The 20,338-nt window shown below is 34.0% G+C and overlaps 5 protein-coding genes and 1 long non-coding RNA gene across 7 annotated transcripts; 2 read left to right on the forward strand and 4 right to left on the reverse strand.

Moving 5' to 3' along the window:
- The first annotated feature begins 504 nt into the window (after positions 1 to 504).
- LOC132614451 (F-box/LRR-repeat protein 4) lies at positions 505 to 3,216 on the forward strand. Its single transcript, XM_060328904.1, has 2 exons — positions 505 to 940; positions 2,102 to 3,216. Exons 1-2 carry the CDS (start codon positions 589 to 591, stop codon positions 2,992 to 2,994), a joined length of 1,245 nt encoding a protein of 414 aa, XP_060184887.1. The 5' UTR covers positions 505 to 588; the 3' UTR covers positions 2,995 to 3,216.
- A 944-nt stretch (positions 3,217 to 4,160) lies between these two features.
- LOC132614452 (putative GEM-like protein 8) lies at positions 4,161 to 5,832 on the reverse strand. The gene is made up of 4 exons (XM_060328905.1): positions 5,502 to 5,832; positions 5,338 to 5,412; positions 4,614 to 4,888; positions 4,161 to 4,534 (listed from the first exon to the last, which is right to left on the reverse strand). The coding sequence occupies exons 1-4, from the start codon at positions 5,656 to 5,658 to the stop codon at positions 4,346 to 4,348; spliced, it is 696 nt and encodes a 231-aa protein (XP_060184888.1). The 5' UTR covers positions 5,659 to 5,832; the 3' UTR covers positions 4,161 to 4,345.
- A 217-nt stretch (positions 5,833 to 6,049) lies between these two features.
- LOC132614458 (uncharacterized) lies at positions 6,050 to 9,627 on the forward strand. Its single transcript, XR_009572306.1, has 3 exons — positions 6,050 to 7,055; positions 8,297 to 8,698; positions 9,270 to 9,627. It is a non-coding gene; the product is annotated as an uncharacterized LOC132614458 (long non-coding RNA).
- Positions 9,628 to 10,220: 593 nt separating this feature from the next.
- Positions 10,221 to 11,729, reverse strand: LOC132614456 (putative GEM-like protein 8). 2 transcript variants are annotated; one of them, XM_060328909.1, is made up of 4 exons: positions 11,392 to 11,729; positions 11,127 to 11,201; positions 10,541 to 10,815; positions 10,221 to 10,457 (listed from the first exon to the last, which is right to left on the reverse strand). In XM_060328909.1, the coding sequence occupies exons 2-4, from the start codon at positions 11,179 to 11,181 to the stop codon at positions 10,440 to 10,442; spliced, it is 348 nt and encodes a 115-aa protein (XP_060184892.1). In that variant the 5' UTR covers positions 11,182 to 11,201; positions 11,392 to 11,729; the 3' UTR covers positions 10,221 to 10,439. The 2 variants fall into 2 exon arrangements, with proteins under 2 accessions (XP_060184892.1, XP_060184891.1); XM_060328908.1 differs by having other exon boundaries at positions 10,224 to 10,457; positions 11,127 to 11,199; positions 11,317 to 11,723.
- A 2,074-nt stretch (positions 11,730 to 13,803) lies between these two features.
- Positions 13,804 to 15,502, reverse strand: LOC132614453 (GEM-like protein 6). The gene is made up of 4 exons (XM_060328906.1): positions 15,215 to 15,502; positions 15,023 to 15,097; positions 14,289 to 14,563; positions 13,804 to 14,205 (listed from the first exon to the last, which is right to left on the reverse strand). Exons 1-4 carry the CDS (start codon positions 15,354 to 15,356, stop codon positions 14,014 to 14,016), a joined length of 684 nt encoding a protein of 227 aa, XP_060184889.1. The 5' UTR covers positions 15,357 to 15,502; the 3' UTR covers positions 13,804 to 14,013.
- A 2,684-nt stretch (positions 15,503 to 18,186) lies between these two features.
- Positions 18,187 to 20,257, reverse strand: LOC132614454 (putative GEM-like protein 8). The gene is made up of 4 exons (XM_060328907.1): positions 19,563 to 20,257; positions 19,385 to 19,459; positions 18,697 to 18,971; positions 18,187 to 18,591 (listed from the first exon to the last, which is right to left on the reverse strand). The coding sequence occupies exons 1-4, from the start codon at positions 19,702 to 19,704 to the stop codon at positions 18,400 to 18,402; spliced, it is 684 nt and encodes a 227-aa protein (XP_060184890.1). The 5' UTR covers positions 19,705 to 20,257; the 3' UTR covers positions 18,187 to 18,399.
- Between the last annotated feature and the right edge of the window lie 81 nt (positions 20,258 to 20,338).

A 20,338-nucleotide genomic window follows, 5' to 3' on the forward strand; every position in this document is an offset into this window, starting at 1 on the left:
TTGAGGAAAGAGTTTGATTTTTAAGCAAAGTTGGGGGTGTAAATAGTTTTCATCCCAAGAATATACCATGAGATTATTTTATTCTTCCTTTATGGAATAGTTATCCCACCTTTTTAGTACGTATAACAAGATAAGATAATTTCTCGACTAATTAATACTCCCTCTCTCAATTTATATGATACAGTTTGAATTTCAAGATTCAAACTTTTTTATTTTAACTGTGTATTCAGACATACAATCTTTAAGTCTTCTGAAAAAATATTATAAATCAAAATAATTAATGATCTAAAATATTTAAAGAACATATGAATAAATTAACTTTTTTTGTCCGACTCTTAAAAAAAAAAAAACTATCACATATAAATTAAAAAAGAGAAAATACCCATTACCAAGCTATCTTAAAATTATAATCCTTATATCACCAACCAAACAACCCGTTACGTCAATAATAAAATAGAGTACATGTGCATAGCCCCAAACCCCTATAAATAAAACAAAACATAACATAACACACAAACAAAACCAAAAAACACAAACCTTTTTTCTTCTCTTCCCTTCCATTAAATCAGAACCATAAAAACTTCCCATATGGCCAGTCCACAAAACGTCACCGTTCCATCCTACTATATAAACGACAACCTCGGAGACGATGAACTTCGGGCCGTACTATCTCGTCTTTCAAACGATAAAGACAAGGAAGTATTCGGGCTTGTATGTAAACGATGGCTTTATATTCAAAGTACTGAAAGGAAAAAACTTTGTGTTCGGGCCGGGCCTCATATGCTCCGCAAAATTGCGGCCCGATTCACTAGATTAAATGAACTTGATTTATCTCAGTCAGTTTCTAGATCCTTCTATCCTGGTGTAACTGATTCTGATCTTAAAGTTATTGCTACTTCTTTTGATTGCTTACGTGTCCTCAATCTTCAGCACTGTAAAGGTCCGTTTATTTTTCTTAAATGTCGTTTTTGGTCCCTTAATTATTAGTATGTTTTATTTTACTCCCTCCGTCTCCGTCTCAATTTAAGCGTTTTAGTTTGACTGGACACGGTTTTTAATCTTGTGATTTTAAATTAAAAACTTAATGGGTCGGGTATTGGCTATATTAATCGTGGGTTTCTACCGGAATTAAATATTTAAAATTGATGGTGGGTTATTTGATTCCGAGTTTGACATGTGTCCTTTCCGTCAAAATTAAGGGTAAATTTGCGCCAAAATATAACTGGACGGTATATTATTTAGACCGAAAATATAACGAGAGGGATATATTTGGACCGAAAATGTAATGAGGGGTAAATTTAAACTATTTTTGATAGTATAGGTATATATATGATAGACACGAAATTTAAACTCCCTCCGTTCCAATTTCAGTGTCTTAGTTTGACCGGACACGAAATTTATGAAATTTAAGGTTATTTTCAATGTTGTGGTTTTAAATTTAAGATTTTTTTTTTAAATTTGTTGAATTTTGAATGGATTTTAACGTTTCATTTTTCAATTTAAGTGGGTTAATTTGATTGGACATGAAGTTCAAGAAATATAGGGGGACTTTTCAATCTCGTGCTTCTAAATTAAAGATGTTTATAATGTACTAAAATGTCCTTTGAATTTGAAAGTTTTGATTAAAATCTTTTGTTTGAAATGTTAAAGGTTTTCATCCAATATGGTGAACTTTCCTATATTGTAATTTATGGATTTTTATGATAAAAAAGGAGTAATGAGGTTTACGAAGTGGCTTTTGGGGTAATTTATGGTTGGGTTTTTGAGAAAAATTAATTGCAAATTTGTAGAATTTTGTGTTTTTGTGTAAAGGTTATGTCTTTTTTGCTATGTGGTTTTGAAGTAGTCGCGAAAGGGATGATAGTAATGTTATATCATATGTAATCCAATTTTCAAAAGAGAGCGTAACTTTGTTGCTAGTCTAATGCTTGGGTGCTTCCTTGACACCAACAATATTTCTTCTGTGAACAATGAAATAAAATCTTATTGAAAATTTGTGCTTCGATTATCTCGGATCTTTTTCAACATCATAATTAAAAGGCAAAGGGTAAATTGTGCTTCAAGTGTTCTAGTTGACTTAACTTGTGAACCAAATTTACAGGCATAACAGACAATGGATTGGCAGCAATTGGATCGAGTCTCTCTTCTTTACAGTCCTTAGACGTATCCTACTGCAGAAAGATCACAGACAAGGGGCTCTCAGCTGTTGCTGAGGGGTGTCGTGACTTGAGAACCTTGCATCTTGCTGGTTGTAGATTTGTCTCAGATTTATTAATGAAAGCTCTCTCCAAGAATTGCCATAATGTAGAAGAGCTAGGTTTGCAAGGATGCACCAACATTACCGACTCAGGTGTCTCTGTTCTGGTTGAAGGTTGCCCAAGGATAAAACATTTGGACATTAACAAATGCAGCAATATTGGTGATATTGGGATATCTAGCGTGTCCGGAGTTTGTTCATTGACACTTAAGACATTGAAGTTGTTGGATTGCTACAAAGTTGGCGATGACTCCATCTTATCCTTGGCCAACTACTGCAAAAATCTTGAGACACTCGTTATTGGTGGTTGTCGTAACATATCAGATGAGTCCATGAAGTCACTGGCTGCTGCTTGTAGTAATAGCCTAATGAAACTGAGGATGGATTGGTGCTTGAATATTACCGACTCTTCATTGGACTGCATCATTTCCAAATGCAGAAAGCTTGAGGTTCTTGACATTGGCTGCTGTGAGGAGGTAACTGATGCTGCATTTCAACAATTAGGAAGTGAAAACTTTATGTTGGGGATGAAGATTTTGAAGGTCAGTAACTGTCCAAAGATCACTGTTGAAGGAATTAAGAAGCTTCTGAAGTCATGTGAGTATCTTGAATATCTAGACGTACGGTCTTGTCCCCTTATCACTAAAGCAGGGTGCGAGGAGGCTGGAATTCAGTTTCCTAAATCCTGCAAAATAAACTTCACTGGAAGCTTAGCAGAGCCAGATGTGTTACTTTGAGCAGTACTTGATTAAGCAATGTCTTTGAAGGCCTGATGTCAGTTCTTTGTTCCCATTATTTGCCTTTTGTTAAGCATCAAGTTTTTCATTGTAGATTATTTCTTTGCCTTTCAGTTATTTGATACCAAACTCCTGTGTATCATCCTTGTAAATTACTAGTAGGCCCCATTGTTTGCTGTAGGTGTTTTCACATTGTGAATGAAATGAAGTCCATTGTTCCTACTTCCTAGCTTTACCAATACTGATGGTTTGATTGATTATATTTCTCGTACGACCTGTCCAATTATTCTGGTGGAATAGTTTCAATCGTTGGAGTAGGACTTGTATTAGCTGGATGGCACAATCAGTCTGATATACATTGATACTGTATATTAACCTGTTGTAGAAAGTAACTTGCCTTATTTTTCAGGTTACTAAATCCACTTTCTTAATAGTTATCTGTGGTTACAATTTTTGTAACCTGTATGCATAGAAGTTAAACTCTTGCAAAATTTAGTATTTTCAATTGCTAGTGCATCATTTTCTGGACGATAGTACCAGCTTACGATTCATGAATGAGGTAGCATTCCAATGTGAGGAGACTACCTTAAGGAAATTTGTTGTAACATTTTTTTTTTTTTTTAAATCTCACAGACCAGAAAAATGATGATGATCAGTTAGAGTCTTAAATTGATATAGTGTGGTTCCTGACCTCCCAGGCCCCACTTGTGAGATTATACTGGGTATGTTGTTGTTGTGGTTTCCGACCTCAGCATAATGAATTACAAGATGGAAAACACAGCAAAATGTCCCTCAAAATGACCTTATATTTTCAGCATAATGAATTACAAGATGGAAAACACAGCAAAATGTCCCTCAAAATGACCTTATATTTTCAACTGAAAGACTTATATCCCTCAAAATGACCTTATATTTTCAACTGAAGACCTTCTATATCTTATTTTATTTTATCCAAAAAACAAAAATATGAAGACTATATATCATACTAAAAGAAAGTTGAAGGCAGCAAACCTTGTGAATACAGTAGTAAATTAGCATATAAACAATCTAAAATGCCAATCCTATAGCATTTGGTTCTTGTTTTCATATATATATATATGTGTGTGTGTGTGTAAAACTTGGGTCATAAAGTTTACTCTTAAGACAAGTAGAAAGCTAAATAAATCTTTAAAGAAAACACATCTGTTTGCATAAGTTTTACAATAAGTCTATACATTCACATCAGCTCATAAGGCACAAAGCTTGAACCTAAAGCCTCCTTTGAGCAATGGATCTAGTTACTAGTTTTAACAGATCTCTAACTTCATTTTGCCATGAACATTTTACATTGAAGAACGAGAGGAAAAAAACGTTATCTTCTTATCTTGCTTGAACTTGAGATTGCCTGCTGCAGACATCTCAGAGTCTTTTGATGATTGAGGAATCCCATAAACCAGAACTCAAATTCATCCTCTGTAACTAACTGTATATACTTCTGTGATGGCTTTTCCATATTTTCACTCTCTTTTGCTTTCGTCATCTTACTTATTGGGATCGATACCTGCAAATTATGAACATACTTAGATTATACTTCACATGGTAGGAAATACAGATAAAAGAAAAACTGAGCAGAGGGTTACCTTATAACGAATTCTAAGTAACTCTCCAGTTGGAGATAAGAGCTTTATTGATCTCTCACTGCAGAAAGCAACCCTAACAGTAGAGACGAAGAGAAGGCCTGCTATTGGACCAGCTGTTGTTGATAAATAGCATTGAGAAACCTTCAATAGCTTTTCATCATCTCTAACACTAAACTTCTGGTTGAATATCTTCTTCAAACCCCCTACTTGAAGAATTTTTGCTCCAAGGCTCAATTTTCCCTTTAAAGTTTCTGTTAGTTTCGGGCCTAGGCTCACTGCACAATTAAAGGACATTTAAATCAATACTCTCTATCATATATACATGTAAATTGTGGTTTCTTGCATGAATTTTGTACTTCATGACTCTTATCTGTCTTCTTTAGATTTACTCTAGTGTTTTACCATGATTTCACTTGCAATAACTGAAGGTGAAGTTTGGCCATCAGCATTTGCAGATAGTGAACTTTTTAGCATTTAAAAATACAGGTGTAATAATGAATAAACTTGTCTGAGTAGCATTTTCGAGTGAGATAATTGTTTTCGCTCAGAAAACTTTTTAACTTTTTGTTCAAGCCGAACTCATGTCCATACATGATTTCTTCTTTCAAATACTCTTTTTCAACTTAAACTTCAGATACTTCTTTTTTTAACTTAAACTAACTATTTTCTTAGTGATGCTATCAATAAATCTTTTGAGGTCTTTATGGAGAATATAAGTGCTTACCATGCTCACGGATGCCTTGTGCAAGACAGTCCATCCTTTCTCCCAATTTGTTCATCTTACCAATGACATATTTTCCTGCATATTCAAGAATATTTTTATTTTTATGATCTCTTCATTCAAGGGTCATCAAGTTGAATCTTCATCAAGAGACGGGAAATACTCACTTTGCTTTATTTGAGATAAGTTCTTTGAAGTTGCATATGGAACAATATGGTCTTCACAAGCAGATAGGGCCAGTAGTCTTTTTGGCTGCCTTTCAATTGAGCATACTGCTGAACTCATGGGGATACCTGCCAAATTTCCACCGAGTAAGTTCTTCATTGTGATTCTGATTTTGAGATGGAATATTGCCTGTATTGTGAAGGGGAATATTGCCTGTATTGTGAAGGTCAGTGAGAAATATTTAAGTCTGGTTGATGGTTTAAGAACATTCCTTGTAGTATTATATATAGGGGTTTGTGGAGGAGTTGATGAATCTTTTAACTGATTTTTGTATGAGTCAGCTATGGGTCATCAGAAATAACCGCAAAAGATCATGCATGTGCTTTTTTAGAATTTTCTTTTGTACCAAGAAGAAAAGGTTGTTAGAAATAATCTTTTTGTTGATTGAAATTTGAATATTCAAAAATCAAAGTGTAGCGCATGTGCAACCTCTCCCTTTATTATTATTATTATTATTATTATTATTATTATTATTATTATTATTTTTTTTTTTTTTTTTTAATCCCTTTGCTCGCATCAATCCATTAATGAATGTCTTTTTCACTTGCTCCGAAGGCTTTGAAAATGTCTCCTTTTAGCCGTCTGGTCAATTACAGTAAACTGATCTCATGCTGACTCATTTTGTTATCAAGATTTGTGTGCACATGTGGTGTTTTTAACTTTTGAGTAGTTAGATTTGCTTTATGATGTTTTACTTTTATTCTTTATGTTTCTCAAAAAAAAAATTTATTTGCTTTATGATGCTGCCTACTGTAAAGTGAGCCAAGTAAGAGAAAGTTTTGCATATTGAAGTCATCTTGTTAAACTGGTAAGGTAGCTTAATAATTGTAATCGACTTTACTTCTTTTCCATTTCAAATCAACTGATAATTTTTATATAGATAATTATTTATGAATAATTATTTGTTTAAACTCAAAGTAATAGTTTTGGCTCCCTAGAGGGATGTTGTTATAATTCTGAACTTGAAATTGCTAGTAGGAGTTGACCTGCCTTTATTGAGAAGCATATCATTGCTGATAGGCTAGCTGTCATAACTTGAACTGTATTCTATCTCTCCATATAACTTCCCCCCTCCAGTTACCCTAAATTTACTAGGACAAACAATTCTTTCTTATTTTTACAAAATCATTGAGGTAACCAGGCTATTCATACTGATGGTCTCATAACTATTTATGTAGAGTATTTATCAAAAAGTATCTTCATAGTTAGAATATTCTCCCAATATTGGTATTGTATAAAAGACAAAAGTCAATCCTTCTAGAATATTCAAAAGTATACAAAATTATCTCATTCACAAGCTTTTAGTGCATAGTAAAATTATCTTAAGTTAGTTTTATTAGTATTATATGATTAAAAGTTGCCTCAAGTCCCCTTTGAAACATGAGTGAGTCATCCATCTAGAATTGGTGCTTAATAAATCAGGCAAAGGAACAAAGTAGCCTCTTCAAAGATTTCAATCTGTTATGCAGGGTCAGCAATTCTGGTGCTTGTCTGGAGTATGTCTAGTGCCTTCTCTTTTAGGACAGTTATTTTGCTTTTGTTTTTTAAATTTAATTTTTTGATCTCATCCTGAGGTGTAAAGGCAGAATTTGTAGGCATTCACGACGACTCTATGTGGAATGCAACATGCAGACATATGATTTAAAAGTTTTAAGTAAATGAAATTAATTTTCTCCAGTTGACAACCTTTTGTTTTGGGACAGCAATACTTTGAAACATCTATAGAAATAAAAATATTTAAATTGAAACACAAAAAATAATAGTAATATTTTCTGATGCATTTTTCATATGTTTCTTTCAAAATATTTGGCAAGCTATTAAGAAATTATTTTTGATACTCCCTCTGTTCCATGTTATGTGGCATTATACTTATTAGTCTATTCCAAAAGAATGACTTAGTTGGAAATTATTTAACTTTTAGGAATTTTCATTTTCCTTAATGACATGCTTTTATAATAATATTTTCTGATGCATTTTTCATATGTTTCTTTCAAAATACTTGGCAAGCTATTAAGAAATTATTTTTGATATGATACTCCCTCTGTTCCATGTTATGTGGCATTTTCTTATTAGTCTATTCCAAAAGAATGACTTAGCTGGAAATTATTTAACTTTTAGGAGTTTTCATTTTCCTTAATGACATGCTTTTATAGTCAGAAAAATCTTATGTTAAGCTTAAGACCACAAGTCTAAAAGTTCTTTTTTTAAACTTTGTGTCAAGTCAAATTCACCACATAAATTGGCCGGGATAGAATGAAGTTTTTAGAGTTTTGCAATGTGTTTTTCATTCGGTTTTCGGATTATATTATCCAACAAGCTAGTTGGTCTCTATTATGTGCAAACGAGAAGAGTGATAAGTATTACAGAAAAAATCTTAAGAAAGGCTCTCTTGGTTTCACTACTCTCTCTTATCCCTTATTTCTGTTTGGTGCACCCATGAGGTTCCTATTTGTATATGAAAATCTGTATGAGAAGCGCGTGAAACACTGAATTCAATCTGATCATTTGATTGGATTGAGGTTGCAGCCTTTTTTTAACTTCATCAGGATGTTATTATTTTACGAAGGCTATTATAATGAACTTATTTTTTTTTTATTTCTTTATATGCATTTAATTAATGCGTATGTTGTGCAAAAATGTTATTTGTACTTGTTGAAAACTGTATCTGTTTGTATTGGAGGCATTTGAGATGTTGGATGCATACTTGGGACTAAATTGAGTTAGTTGGAGGGTGTAGGTTTTCAAAACATGGCTGTAACTGTAAGTGTTGCCTTAAGGCTGTTCGCTTGCTCGATATGGAGATCAAAATGGACTGTGGGTGAGAAACGAGCAACACTGGTCAAAATGAACCGGTACTAGGATTGGAATAAGGGAGCCATGTTTACAACATCAGTGATTTATGCATGGTGACAAAGGAAGTTGCGATCACAACAAGGCAAGGTCTGGGAGGCAGTAAGCCAAAGCAAAATTGCGATCGTGAGCCCGGTTGTGTGATCACCACTTTATGGGGTTGCTGAGGTATTGAGCTCAGCTTCATAATCGCGTACACGGGCCCAAGGACCGCAATCATGGCTTTCTTCCTGGGCACTTAAATCATCAATGTTGTGATTGCTTCACAAGGCCTGCAGCTTCTTCAAAGGTATTTCAGATCTACAACTATACCCTACAACTATACTCCGTCCATTTCAAAATATTTGTCTGAATTTGACTTGGCACAAAATTTAAGAAAGTAAAGAAGACTTTTGAATCTTGTGGTCTTAAATTAAAGATCTGTAGACTGTACCAAAATGCACTTTAGTTTTGTCGTCTTATACGTGCCATGTGGAAAGTTGGAATTAAAGAGTTGCAAAGGAAAGAGACATTCTGTTTTAAACGGATTAAAAAGGAAAGTAAGACAAACATTTTGAAACATAGGAGTAAAATTCATCACTTTTCTCGATTCCTGCACCACAAATTAGGCCCAAGTAAATGAAAGCACTTCCCACTTCTTCTCGTCATCAAGGTAAGTCTTTTTAACTTTATTTAAGCTATTCCGAGTATAGTAACACATGATGTTAACTCTCAAATATTAGATTTTGGTTGCATTCCCTATTTGACCAAATTTCACCCTAGAACAGAGTTTGAACTATTGAGGTAGTTTGAAATATTTGACATTATCCAACTATTAGATAGACTCTTTATAGCTTATGGGTGGTGTGCTTATGCTTCAGGGATGATGTGAGGGGGACAGATGAGAAGGGCCTAAGCCTATTTAGTCCCATCTCCTTGAGTTTCACTTGGAATGCTAAGCGCCTCTCTAGTGACAAAAATGGATCGACAAACCCACTTCTTAAATGTTCTGAATCGGAGAAGGTATTATTTTTTACGGAAAGATTTTCGGGCAGAACTTGGGCTAGATTTTGGTTATGCAGTGGTAAGCTGATTCGTTTCTGGAATGATTTTTGGCCGTGTCACTCTTCTGAGAAATGCATGACATTATATCAAATCACAAGGTTCTGATGATCACAAAGTGATTAATACGGTCTATATAAAGGGCAAAAAATGATTTATTCCCCTATTCAACTACTCATCTAAGAGCATTTGGCTTCAGAATGCTTTCCTCTTCTTTTTTTTTTCCCCTCCTTTTCTATGGACTACATAATTCTATCATTGAGCACAAAGGAGGACAATGTCTTTTTACAGCTCAATTCTCACGGTAATGATTATGCAATTCTATCAAAAAAATCTCTTCCGGTGAAACAAAATAATTAAGGGAGCTCCCTTTGTTGGGAACTTTCGCTCCATAATATTCTAATATGCCTCTCTAGGAGCATTACGATCTGCAACCTAAACGGTGTCTTATGAAATGATGACCATAGCCATCTGCTTGCATTAGTTTTACAATAGGTCTATACATTCATGTTAACAACTAAGGCCCAAGGCCTTAAAAACCACAAAACCTCCTTTGTGCAATGGAGCTAGTTACAAGTTTGAACAGATCTGTAAATTCATTTCCACATCAACAGCCTCTCTACCTTTACAAGGTATGGGTAAGGTCTGCATACGTTCTACCCTCCCCAGATCCATCTGGTGGTGTTATACTGGGTATGTTGTTGTTGTTATACTGGGTATGTTGTTGTTGCATCAAGTAATCAACATTTGACATTGAATGGGCGTATTAGGAAACACAATTAAAAAAAAAAAAAAAAAAAAAAAAAAGGAAAAAAAGTTATCTTTTTAGCTTGCTTGAAGTACTTGAAATTGCCTGCTGCAGATATCTCAGTGTCTTTTGATGATTGAGGAATCCCATAAGCCAGAACTCAAAATCATCCTCTGTAATTACTTGTATATACTTCTGTGAAGGATTCTCCATATTTTCGCTCTCCGTTGCTTTCGTTATCTTAGTTATTGGTTGACACCTGCAATTGTGAACCAGCCTATTAGATTATGCTTTACATGGCTAGATAATTTGAGATGAAAGAAAAATAGAGCAGAGGGGTACCTTATAACGAATTCTAAGTAACTTTCCGGTTGGAGATAAGAGCTTTATTGATCTTTCACTGCAGAAAGCAATCTTATCAGTAGAGACGAAGAGAAGGCCTGCCATTGGACCAGCTGTAGTTGATAAATAGCATTGAGAAACCTTCAATAGCTTTTCATCGTCTCTAACATTAAACATCTGCTTGAGTATTCTATCCAATCCTCCTACTTGATGATTTTTTGCCCCAAGGCTCAATTTTCCCTTTACTGTTTCTGTTAGCTTCAGGCTAAGGCTCACTGCATAATTAAAAAGTTGCAACACTAATGAAGTTAGAATGAATTCTTTGCATTGCATATGCTTCTTGCATGGACTTTTGTACATCATGTCTTCCAAATACTGAATTTATTATTTGCAAGTTGATGTTTAGCCGTTAGTATTATGCAAATAACACTCGTCAAATACTGAAAAAATTTGTTTGAGGCGTTTTTGGTTTTCAATCACAAAACTTCAACTGTTTTTTTCCGAATGCGAAATATTCTGTTTCAGTTTCTAACGTCAAATACTCTTTTTTTATAATATGTATCAAGAATATTATATGAGTGCCTACCATACTCACGGATGCCTTGTGCAAGACAGTCCATCCTTTCTCCAAGTTTGTTCATCTTAACAATCACAGATTTTCCTGCATATTCAAGAATATTCAATCTTAATGATCTCTGCTTTGAGGGCCTTAATACTCTTTATATCTACTACAAGAACAAGTTGACTATTCTTCATCAAGAAACAGGGGAAAATACTCTTTGCTTTAATTTAGATCGGATCTTTGATGTTGTAGATGGAATATGATCCTGACAAGAAGATATAGACATTACTCTTTTTGGCTGCCTTTCAAATGAATATACTGCTGAATTCATGGGACTCTGTAAGTTCTTCATTTGTGACTTGTGATTTTGATGAAGAGGATTTTGCTATATTGGAAGGTAACTGAGAAATAATTAAGTTCTGGTTGATGGTTTAAGACCATTCCTTGCGGTCCTATATATATGGGCTTGGGAGAAGTTGATGAATCTTTTAACTACTAACTGTTGCATGAGTCAGCTATGGGTCATTAGGAAAAAGTAAAAAAGAAGATCTTGTGCTTTTTTTTTTTTTATAGATTTCAGTTGTACCAAGAAGAAATAGGTTGTCAGGAAGATGTGGGAGTCTTCAATAATTTTTTTGTTGATTGAAATATGAAATATTGAAAAATCAAAGTGTAGTGCATGCTCAACCTCTCCCTTTATTTTCTTTCTTTTTTAGTCCCTTGCTTGCACTAATCCATTAATATATGTCTTTTTCTCTTCCTCCAAAGGTTTTGAAAATGTATTCTATTAACCATCTGGTCAATTACAGTAAACTAATCCCATGCTGACTTGTTTTGTTATTAAGATTTGTGTACACACGTGGTGTTTCTAACTTTTGAGTTGGCAGATTTGCATTGTGATGTAACATACTTTTACAAGTTGAGCATAGGTAAGGGAAAGCTTTGCATTTTGAAGTCATCTTGTCAAAACTAGTAAGGTACTTTGATTCACCTTAAACGATTTTTTTCCCTTTTCTATGCAAATCTATTCGTGAATTCCATTCATGGGCCATGTTTCTCTACAGGTGCATGCGATTTTTTTTTTCCATAATCTTATTTAGTTTCTTCTTAAACTTAAAGTTTCAATTGGTATTATCATATGCTTCCCTAATTTTTATGGTTTCTAGTTGATAATTAGCAAAATTCCTCATTATGCCCTCCACTTGGCATGATATATTTAGTGCACTCCTAAACTTTTTTGGTCCTAATTACCCCTAATTCTTTTCACAAGCTCTTAATGCATAGTAAAATTATCTCAAGTTAGTTTTATTAGGCTTGTATGATTTAAGGTTGACAAGATAATGATAAAAATTTATGACATTAATTTTTTTTGACAAATGATAAAAATGCATGACAAATGATTTAATTTTTTTTTTGAGTAAACTAACTTATTTTCTTCTTGACCGACTTTTGCCTTCGAAAAATCTAGAGAGATATGTCCAGTATTTTTTAAGCATAAAAAATAATTGTATTTTCTATTAGAAAAGTAGGAAACAACGTTGAAGAAGAAAGAGTTGCCGTGTCATATTAAGTGCTTATAGAGATATTTCCCATATATTCTTTAGCGAAATACAAGCGATTTCCTTCCGTATTTAATAAAGCCTAGTAAACTGCAAGCTAACTTAGCTACTTCAAGAGAGTCCTTATATTTATAGAACTTGAGAGATGACTTTTCAGAAAGTCATTCTCTTTTACGAACAGATGTGTCTGTTCAGATTAAACATACAAATATTACAAACTAACTCAACAATCCCTCAATAATTTATAATATATTTCATAATATCATACATACCACTAAATATCTTGAATAGATTTGAACGACTTATTCTGTCAAATTGGGAATATTACACACATGATATTATTTAGTAGCGAAGTAATCCAATATTTTGCTCTTAGCACTTTTACAACCATGCGCTCAATCCTAATTTCATGGATAATTACGAGACCAAGCCTCTAGATCTTATTTTGAAGCAGCACCACTTTAATATTTATTAAGGTGGAATTAGCTACTAGTATGTCCATGTTACTCTAGATAGTTACTAATCCCATTAAGAATTTATTCAACCTCTTCTGGTGGTAACAGATGCACTATACGTCACTATTCCTTGTTATATCAGACACATTCAACAATTCCTTAGTTCCTCACATAATAATATGCATTACACTGAATCATGCTTTATAAGAGGGGATCAATGCTTTAACAACACAAAGTAATTTCTTATTACCCATTGAACTTGTTATGTTTAGAGTGTCTACTAACTCAAATTGGGCTCTCATTACTTGTGTTTAGTTGAAGGGTTTTAACCTGATTCCTCCACAGGATTATTGTACTGGATTGCTTCTAAATAGATCTCACTATTAACACAAATCATTTTCATGGCAGACTGAAAGAAAATCTTTTACATACGCATGTCGCAGACATATGCCTAGAGTTTCCATTGCATGTCTGATAATTGGCTACTCTTAATTTATTTTGACAGCTCAATCCTCAAAACTTTATGCAAATTATGCCAAAAGTTTCGTCAGGTGAAACAAATAAATCAAGGGGGTTCCCTTTGTTGGGAACTTACCATAATATTCTAAATATGCCTCTCTAGGAGCATTACGATCTGCAACTCGAATGGTCTCTTAGGAAGTAATGACTATGCCAAGTCCCAAAAGATGAATTAGCCTTCTGTTTGCATTAGTTTTACAATAAGTATACACATTCGTATTAACAGCTAAGGCTCAAAGCCTAAAAACCCTAAAATCCTTTGAGCAATGGAGCTAGTTACAAGTTTGATCATATCTGTAAATTCATTTTTGCATCAACATTTTACATTGATGAATGGGCGTAGTAGGAAACAAAATGAAAAAGAAGAAGAAAAAAAGGTCATCTTCTTAGCTTGCTTGAAGGATTTGAAATTGCGTGCTGTAGATATCTTAGTGTCTTTTGATGATTAAGGAATCCCATAAACCAGAACTCAAAATTATCCTCTGTGATTACTTGTATATACTTCTGTGACGGCTTTTCCCTATTTTCACTCTCTTTTGCTTTGTTTATCTTACTTATTGGGATTGATACCTGCAATTGTAAAACAGGCCTATTAGATTATGCTTTATGTGGCTTGAAATTTGAGATGAAAGAAAAATAGAGCAGAGGGGTACCTTATAACGGACTCTAAGCAACTTTCCGGTTGGAGATAAGAGCTTTAATGATCTTTCACTGCAGAAAGCAATCTTATTTGTAGAGATGAAGAGAAGGCCTGCTATTGGACCGGCTGTAGTTGATAAATAGCACTGAGAGACCTTCAATAGCTTTTCATCATCTTTAACACTAAACTTCTGCTTAAATACTCTCTCCAATCCTCCTACTTGAAGAATTTTCGCTCCAAGGCTCAATTTTCCTTTCACCGTTTCCGTCAGCTTTGGGCTTAGGCTCACTGCACATTTAAAGTCGAAACATTTAGGACCTCACAATCAGTACTTTCTGCCATACATGTAAATAGTGCTTGTTGCACAAATTTTTGTACAGCGTGACTTGATAATCTGTTGTTCATTAAATTTACACTTGTGTGTGGCCATGATTTCAGTTGCAAATACTGATGTCCTTATTTACAAGTTGATGTTTTGCGCCATATTTCTTAATTCTGAACGTCAGTATTTGAAATACTAGTGAAATATATTAAAAAAACTTGTTTAAGGAGTTTTTCTAGTGAGATGGTTGTTTTCATTCAAACACTTCAATTTTGTTTCCAAGTAAAAATCATGTCCAGACACAATTCAACTTTGAAATACTCTTTTTCAACTTCATATACTTTCATTTTCAACTCAAACAAAATGTTATCTTAGTAAATTTTCCATAAATATTTTAAGTCTTTATCATGAATATAAGTGCTTACCATGCTCACGGATGCCTTGTGCAAGGCAATCCATCCTTTCTCCAAGTCTGTTCATCTTACCAATCACAGATTTTCCTGCATATTCAAGAATATTAAATCTTAATGATCTCTTCTTTCAATGGTCATTAATACTCTTTATAACCACTACAAGATCAAGTAGATTCTTCATCAAGAGATAGGAAAAATACTCACTTTGTTTTAATTTGGATGAGATCTTTGATGTTGCAGATGGAATATGGTCTTGGCAAGTAGATAGGGCCACTAGTCCTTTTGGCTGCCTTTCAATTGAGCATACTGCTGAACTCATAGGAACACCTGTGGGTAAGTTCTTCATTATGACTTCTGATTTTACAGAGGATTTTGCTATATTGTGAAGGTAACTGATAAGTAATTAAGTTTTGGTTGATGGTTTAAGAACATCCCTTGTAGCACTCTATATATAGCAGTCTGAGAGAAGGGATGGATGTTCTAACTACTTACTCTTGCATGAGTCAGCTGTGGGTCATCAGAAACAAGCAAAAAGAAGATCTTGTGCTTTTTTAGAATTTTCTTTTGTCCCAAAAAGAAAAAAGGTTGTCAGGATGATGTGGGAGTCTTCAATAATCTTTTTGTTGATTGAAATTTGGAATATTCAAAAATCGAAGTGCAGTGCATGTTCAACCACTCCCTTTTGTTATTTTTAAATCCCGTTGCTTGCATCAATCCATTAATATACAGTATGTCTTTTTCTCTTGCTCCAAAGGTTTTTAAAATGTCTTCTTTTAGCTGTCTGGTCAATTACAGTAAACTAAGTTCATGCTGCCTTATTTTATTATCAAAATTTGTGTGGACATGTGGTGTTTTCAACTTTTGAGTTGGCAGATTTGTTTTGTGATGTAACCAACCTACTTTTACAAGTTGAGAAAAAGTATGAGAAAGCTATGCATTGCATTTTGTATGTCATCTGTCAAAACTAGTAAGGTAGTTTAATTTACCCTGCACGACCTTTTTTCCTTTTCTATGCAAATCTACTCATGAATACCATTCATGGGCCAGGTTTCTTGATAGTCGCATGTAATTTTTTCTTTTTTTCTTTTACCATTATCTTATTTTGGTTCTTCTAAAACTTCAATTGATATTATCACATGCTTCTGTATTTTTTATCGATTCAGGTTTATAATTGGCAGAATAACTCGTTGCCTCTAAACTTGACATGATTTATTTCGGCCACTTAATGAACTTATCGTAATCCTAATTACCCTTAAATTCTTTTCACAAAGTTTTGGTGTTTGAAAAGATAATGATAAAAAATTATGATGTTAAAGTTAAGTGGTGATCCACAACCGCCACTGGATTGTCCCCCTTGATACAGGAGTAAGTCATCCATAAACTTTGAATTGTTGCTTAATAAATCAGGCAAAGGAAAAAAAGTAGCCATTCAAAGGAATCTGGTTTACATCAACTTCTCTGTTAAGGCAGTTACCTTATCTTGCCTTTTTTTTTCTTCTTTTCTTGAGGTGTAAAGGCAGGATTTGTAGGCCATTTATGCCAACTTTATGTGGAACACACCATGCACGCATGACAAATGATATAAGTTTTTTGAGTAAACTAACTTATTTTATTTATACATTGACCAGCTTATACCTTTGGAAAATAATAATCCAAAAAATCTAGAGAGGAATGTCAAGTATTATAAAAGGGTAATTTAAGCTCAAAAAATAATAGTATTTTCTCTTAGAAAAATAAGAAGCAACATTGAAGAAGAAATTCACTGCCCTTATAGAGATATTGCTATTATATTCTTTAGGGGAGACAAAGTAAACCCCTTCCTAATTCATTAAAGCCCTAGTATACTTCAAATTAACTTATGTTACTTTAGAAGAGTCCTTATATTTATAGAACTTGATGAGAAAGTCATTCTCTTTTATGAACAGATGTGTCAGTCAATTTAAGCTCTCCAAATATTACAAAGTTACTAAACAATTCCACATCAATTTATAATATATCTCATAATATCATGCATACTAGAAATTTCTCTTGCATAGATTTGAACTTTACATTAGTGTTAATACTTTTAAGTTTGACGAAGTTGTGATGGTATTCTAAGATTTAAACTACAATTCATTTTGTCAAATCGGGAGTATCAGACGCATAATATGATCTATATCTAAGCAGTTCAGTATTTTGCTCTTACCTGTTTTACGACCATGCGCTCAATTTTGATTTCGTGAATATTTTCGAGACCAACCCTTTAGATCTTATTTGAAGCAGCACGACTTCAATATTCATATGGGTAGAATTATCTACTATGTCCTTGTACCTCCAGAATTTTGCTGATTCCTTTAAGGATTTATTCAACCTCTTCTTGTAAAACCTTGCACTATAGTGTTAGTCACTATGTACCTGATATATCAAACATCTAACAATTCCTTACTGCTCACATGACAATATGCATTACACTGAATCAGGTTCTATAAGAGGGGATCAGTGCTTTAGCATCACAAAGCAACTTGGTATTGCTCGTTGAACTTGTGTTGTTAAGAGTATACTAATTCAAAGTCGGGGTCCCATTATTTCTGTTTATTTTAATGGTTTTAGCCTCATTCCTTCACAAGATTATTGTATTGCATTCTTCCAAATAAATCTTGCTTGATCAGCCCAAATTGTTTACAGATAGATTGAAAGCAAATCCTTTACGTAGGTTGGGACTAAATTGAATTAGTTGGATGGTGAGGAGTTCTTTCGCTTGCTTCGGGGATCAAGATGGACTGTGACTGAGAAAAAGGTGACACTCGTCAAAATGAACTGGTGCTGTGATCACGATAAGGGAGCCACGACCAAAATATTAGTGATTTTTGCATGCTAACAAAAGAAGTTGCGGTCACAACACAATCTCATGATCGCACCAATTCAACTACCCATCTAAGAGCATTTGGCTTCAGAATACTTTCCTCTTTTTATTTTTTTATGGACTACATAAATCTTATCGTCCAATACAAAGGAGGGTAATCCCTTTTGACTGTTCAATCCTCACGGTATAATTATGGAAATTCTATCTGAAATCTCTTCCGGTGAAAAATAAATCAATAAAGGGAGCTCCTTTTGTTGGAAAATATCAGGAGCATTACTATCTGCAACTGAAATGGTCTCCTATAAAGTGATGACTATGGCCAAGTCCCAAAAGATGAAATAGCCTTCTGTTTTCATTATAGTTTTACAATAAGTCTATACATTAGTATTAACAACTAAGGCTCAAAGCCTATATTTCCTAAAACCTCCTTTGAGCAATGGAGGTACAAGTTTGAACAGATCCCTAAGTTCGTTTTTGCATCAACATTTGACATTGATGAATGAGCATAGCAGGAAAGAAAATGAAAGAAAAAAGAAGGTAAAAAAGGTTATCTTCGTAACTTGCTTGAAGTACTTGAAATTGCCTGCTGCAGATATCCCAGTGTCTTTTGATGATTAAGGAACCCCATAAACCAGAACTCAAAATCATCCTCTGTAAGTACTTGTATATACTTCTGTGACGGCTTTTCCCTATTTTCACTCTCTTTTGCTTTGTTTATCTTACTTATTGGGATCGATACCTGCAATTGTAAAACAGGCCTATTAGATTATGCTTTATGTGGGTAGAGAATCTGAGATGAAAGAGAAACAGAGAAGAGATGAAAGAGAAACAGAGAAGAGGGTACCTTATAACGAATTCTAAGTAACTTTCCGGTTGGAGATATGAGCTTTATTAATCTCTCACTGCAGAAAGCAATCTTATCAGTAGAGATGAAGAGAAGGCCTGCCATTGGACCAGCTGTAGTTGATAAATAGCATTGAGAAACCTTTAATAGCTTTTCATCATCTCTGACTCTAAACTTCTGTTTGAATATTCTTTCCAACCCTCCTACTTGAAGAATTTTTGCTCCAAGGCTCAATTTTCCCTTTACGGTTTCTGTTAGCTTCGGGCTCAGGTTCACTGCACAATTAAAGTCGAAACATTAAAGACTTCACGGTCTGTACTTTCTGTCATACATGTAAATAATGCTCGTTGCACAAATTTTTGTACATCCTGACTCACTTATCTGATATTCTTTAGATTTACACTTGTGTTTGGCCATGATTCACTTGCAAATACTGGTCATTATTTTCAAGTTGATTTTTGGCGCCATATTTGCAAATACTGGTGAAATATCTTAAAAACTTGTTTATGGAGTTTTTCTGGTGAGTTGATGGTTTTCATTCATAGTACTTCACTTTTCTTCCAAGTAAACTCATGCCCGGACACAATTTCAACTTCGAAATACTTTCTTTTTCAACTTAAACAAAAACTTGTCTTGGTAAATTTTCGATAAATTTTTTGTAGTCCTTATCACGAATATTAGTGCTTACCATGCTCGCGGATGCCTTGCGCAAGACAATCCATCCTTTCTCCAAGTTTGCTCATCTTACTAATCACAGATTTTCCTGCATATTCAAGAAAATTCAATTTTTCAAGGGTCAGTAATACTCTTTATAACTACTATAAGATCAAGTTGATTCTTCATCAAGAGATTAGAAAAATACTCACTTTGTTTTAATTTAGACAAGATCTTTGATGTTGCAGATGGAATATGGTCTTCACAAGAAGATAAGGCCAGTAGTCTTTTTGGCTGCCTTTCAATTGAGCACACTGCTGCACTCATGGGAACACCTGTGAGTAAGTTCTTCATTGTGACTACTGATTTTGAAGAGGATTTTGCTATATTGTGAAGGCAACTGAGAAAAAAATAAGTTTTGGTTGATGGTTTAAGAACATTCCTTGTAGTGCTCTTATAGGAGTTTGGGAGAAGTTGATGAATCTTTTAACTACCAACTGTTGCATGAGTCAGCTTTGGGTCATCAGAAAAAAGTAAAAAAGAAGATGCTGTGCTTTTTATTTAGAATTTTATTTTTTACCAAGAAGAAAAGGTTGTCAGGAAGATGGGAGTGTCGATTGAGATTTCAAAAGTTTCAATATCTTCCATGATCTTTATGTTGATTGAAATTTGAAAATTGTCAAAATTCAAAGTGCAGTGCATGTTCAACTTCTCTTTTCTATTCTTTGTTTTTTCCTTTTCTTTCAGTCCATTAATTAATTTATGTCGGAGTTCAAATTTCAGTAAAAACAAAAGAAAGTTAGGAGATTTTTTTCCCATCTCCCTAAGTTATGGTGGACAAAACTACTCAATACTTGTGTTGGCCTGAGATAACAACAGTGGCGGAGCCACATAGACCGTACGATGGTCAGTTAAACACGCTTAGTAAAAAAATGATACTGTGTATATAGGAAATGATTACTATATCTATAGATTAAAATTACTTTTT

This window comes from Lycium barbarum, chromosome 10, assembly GCF_019175385.1.
Source record: "Lycium barbarum isolate Lr01 chromosome 10, ASM1917538v2, whole genome shotgun sequence".
In the NCBI taxonomy this organism is placed as follows: Eukaryota; Viridiplantae; Streptophyta; class Magnoliopsida; order Solanales; family Solanaceae; genus Lycium; species Lycium barbarum.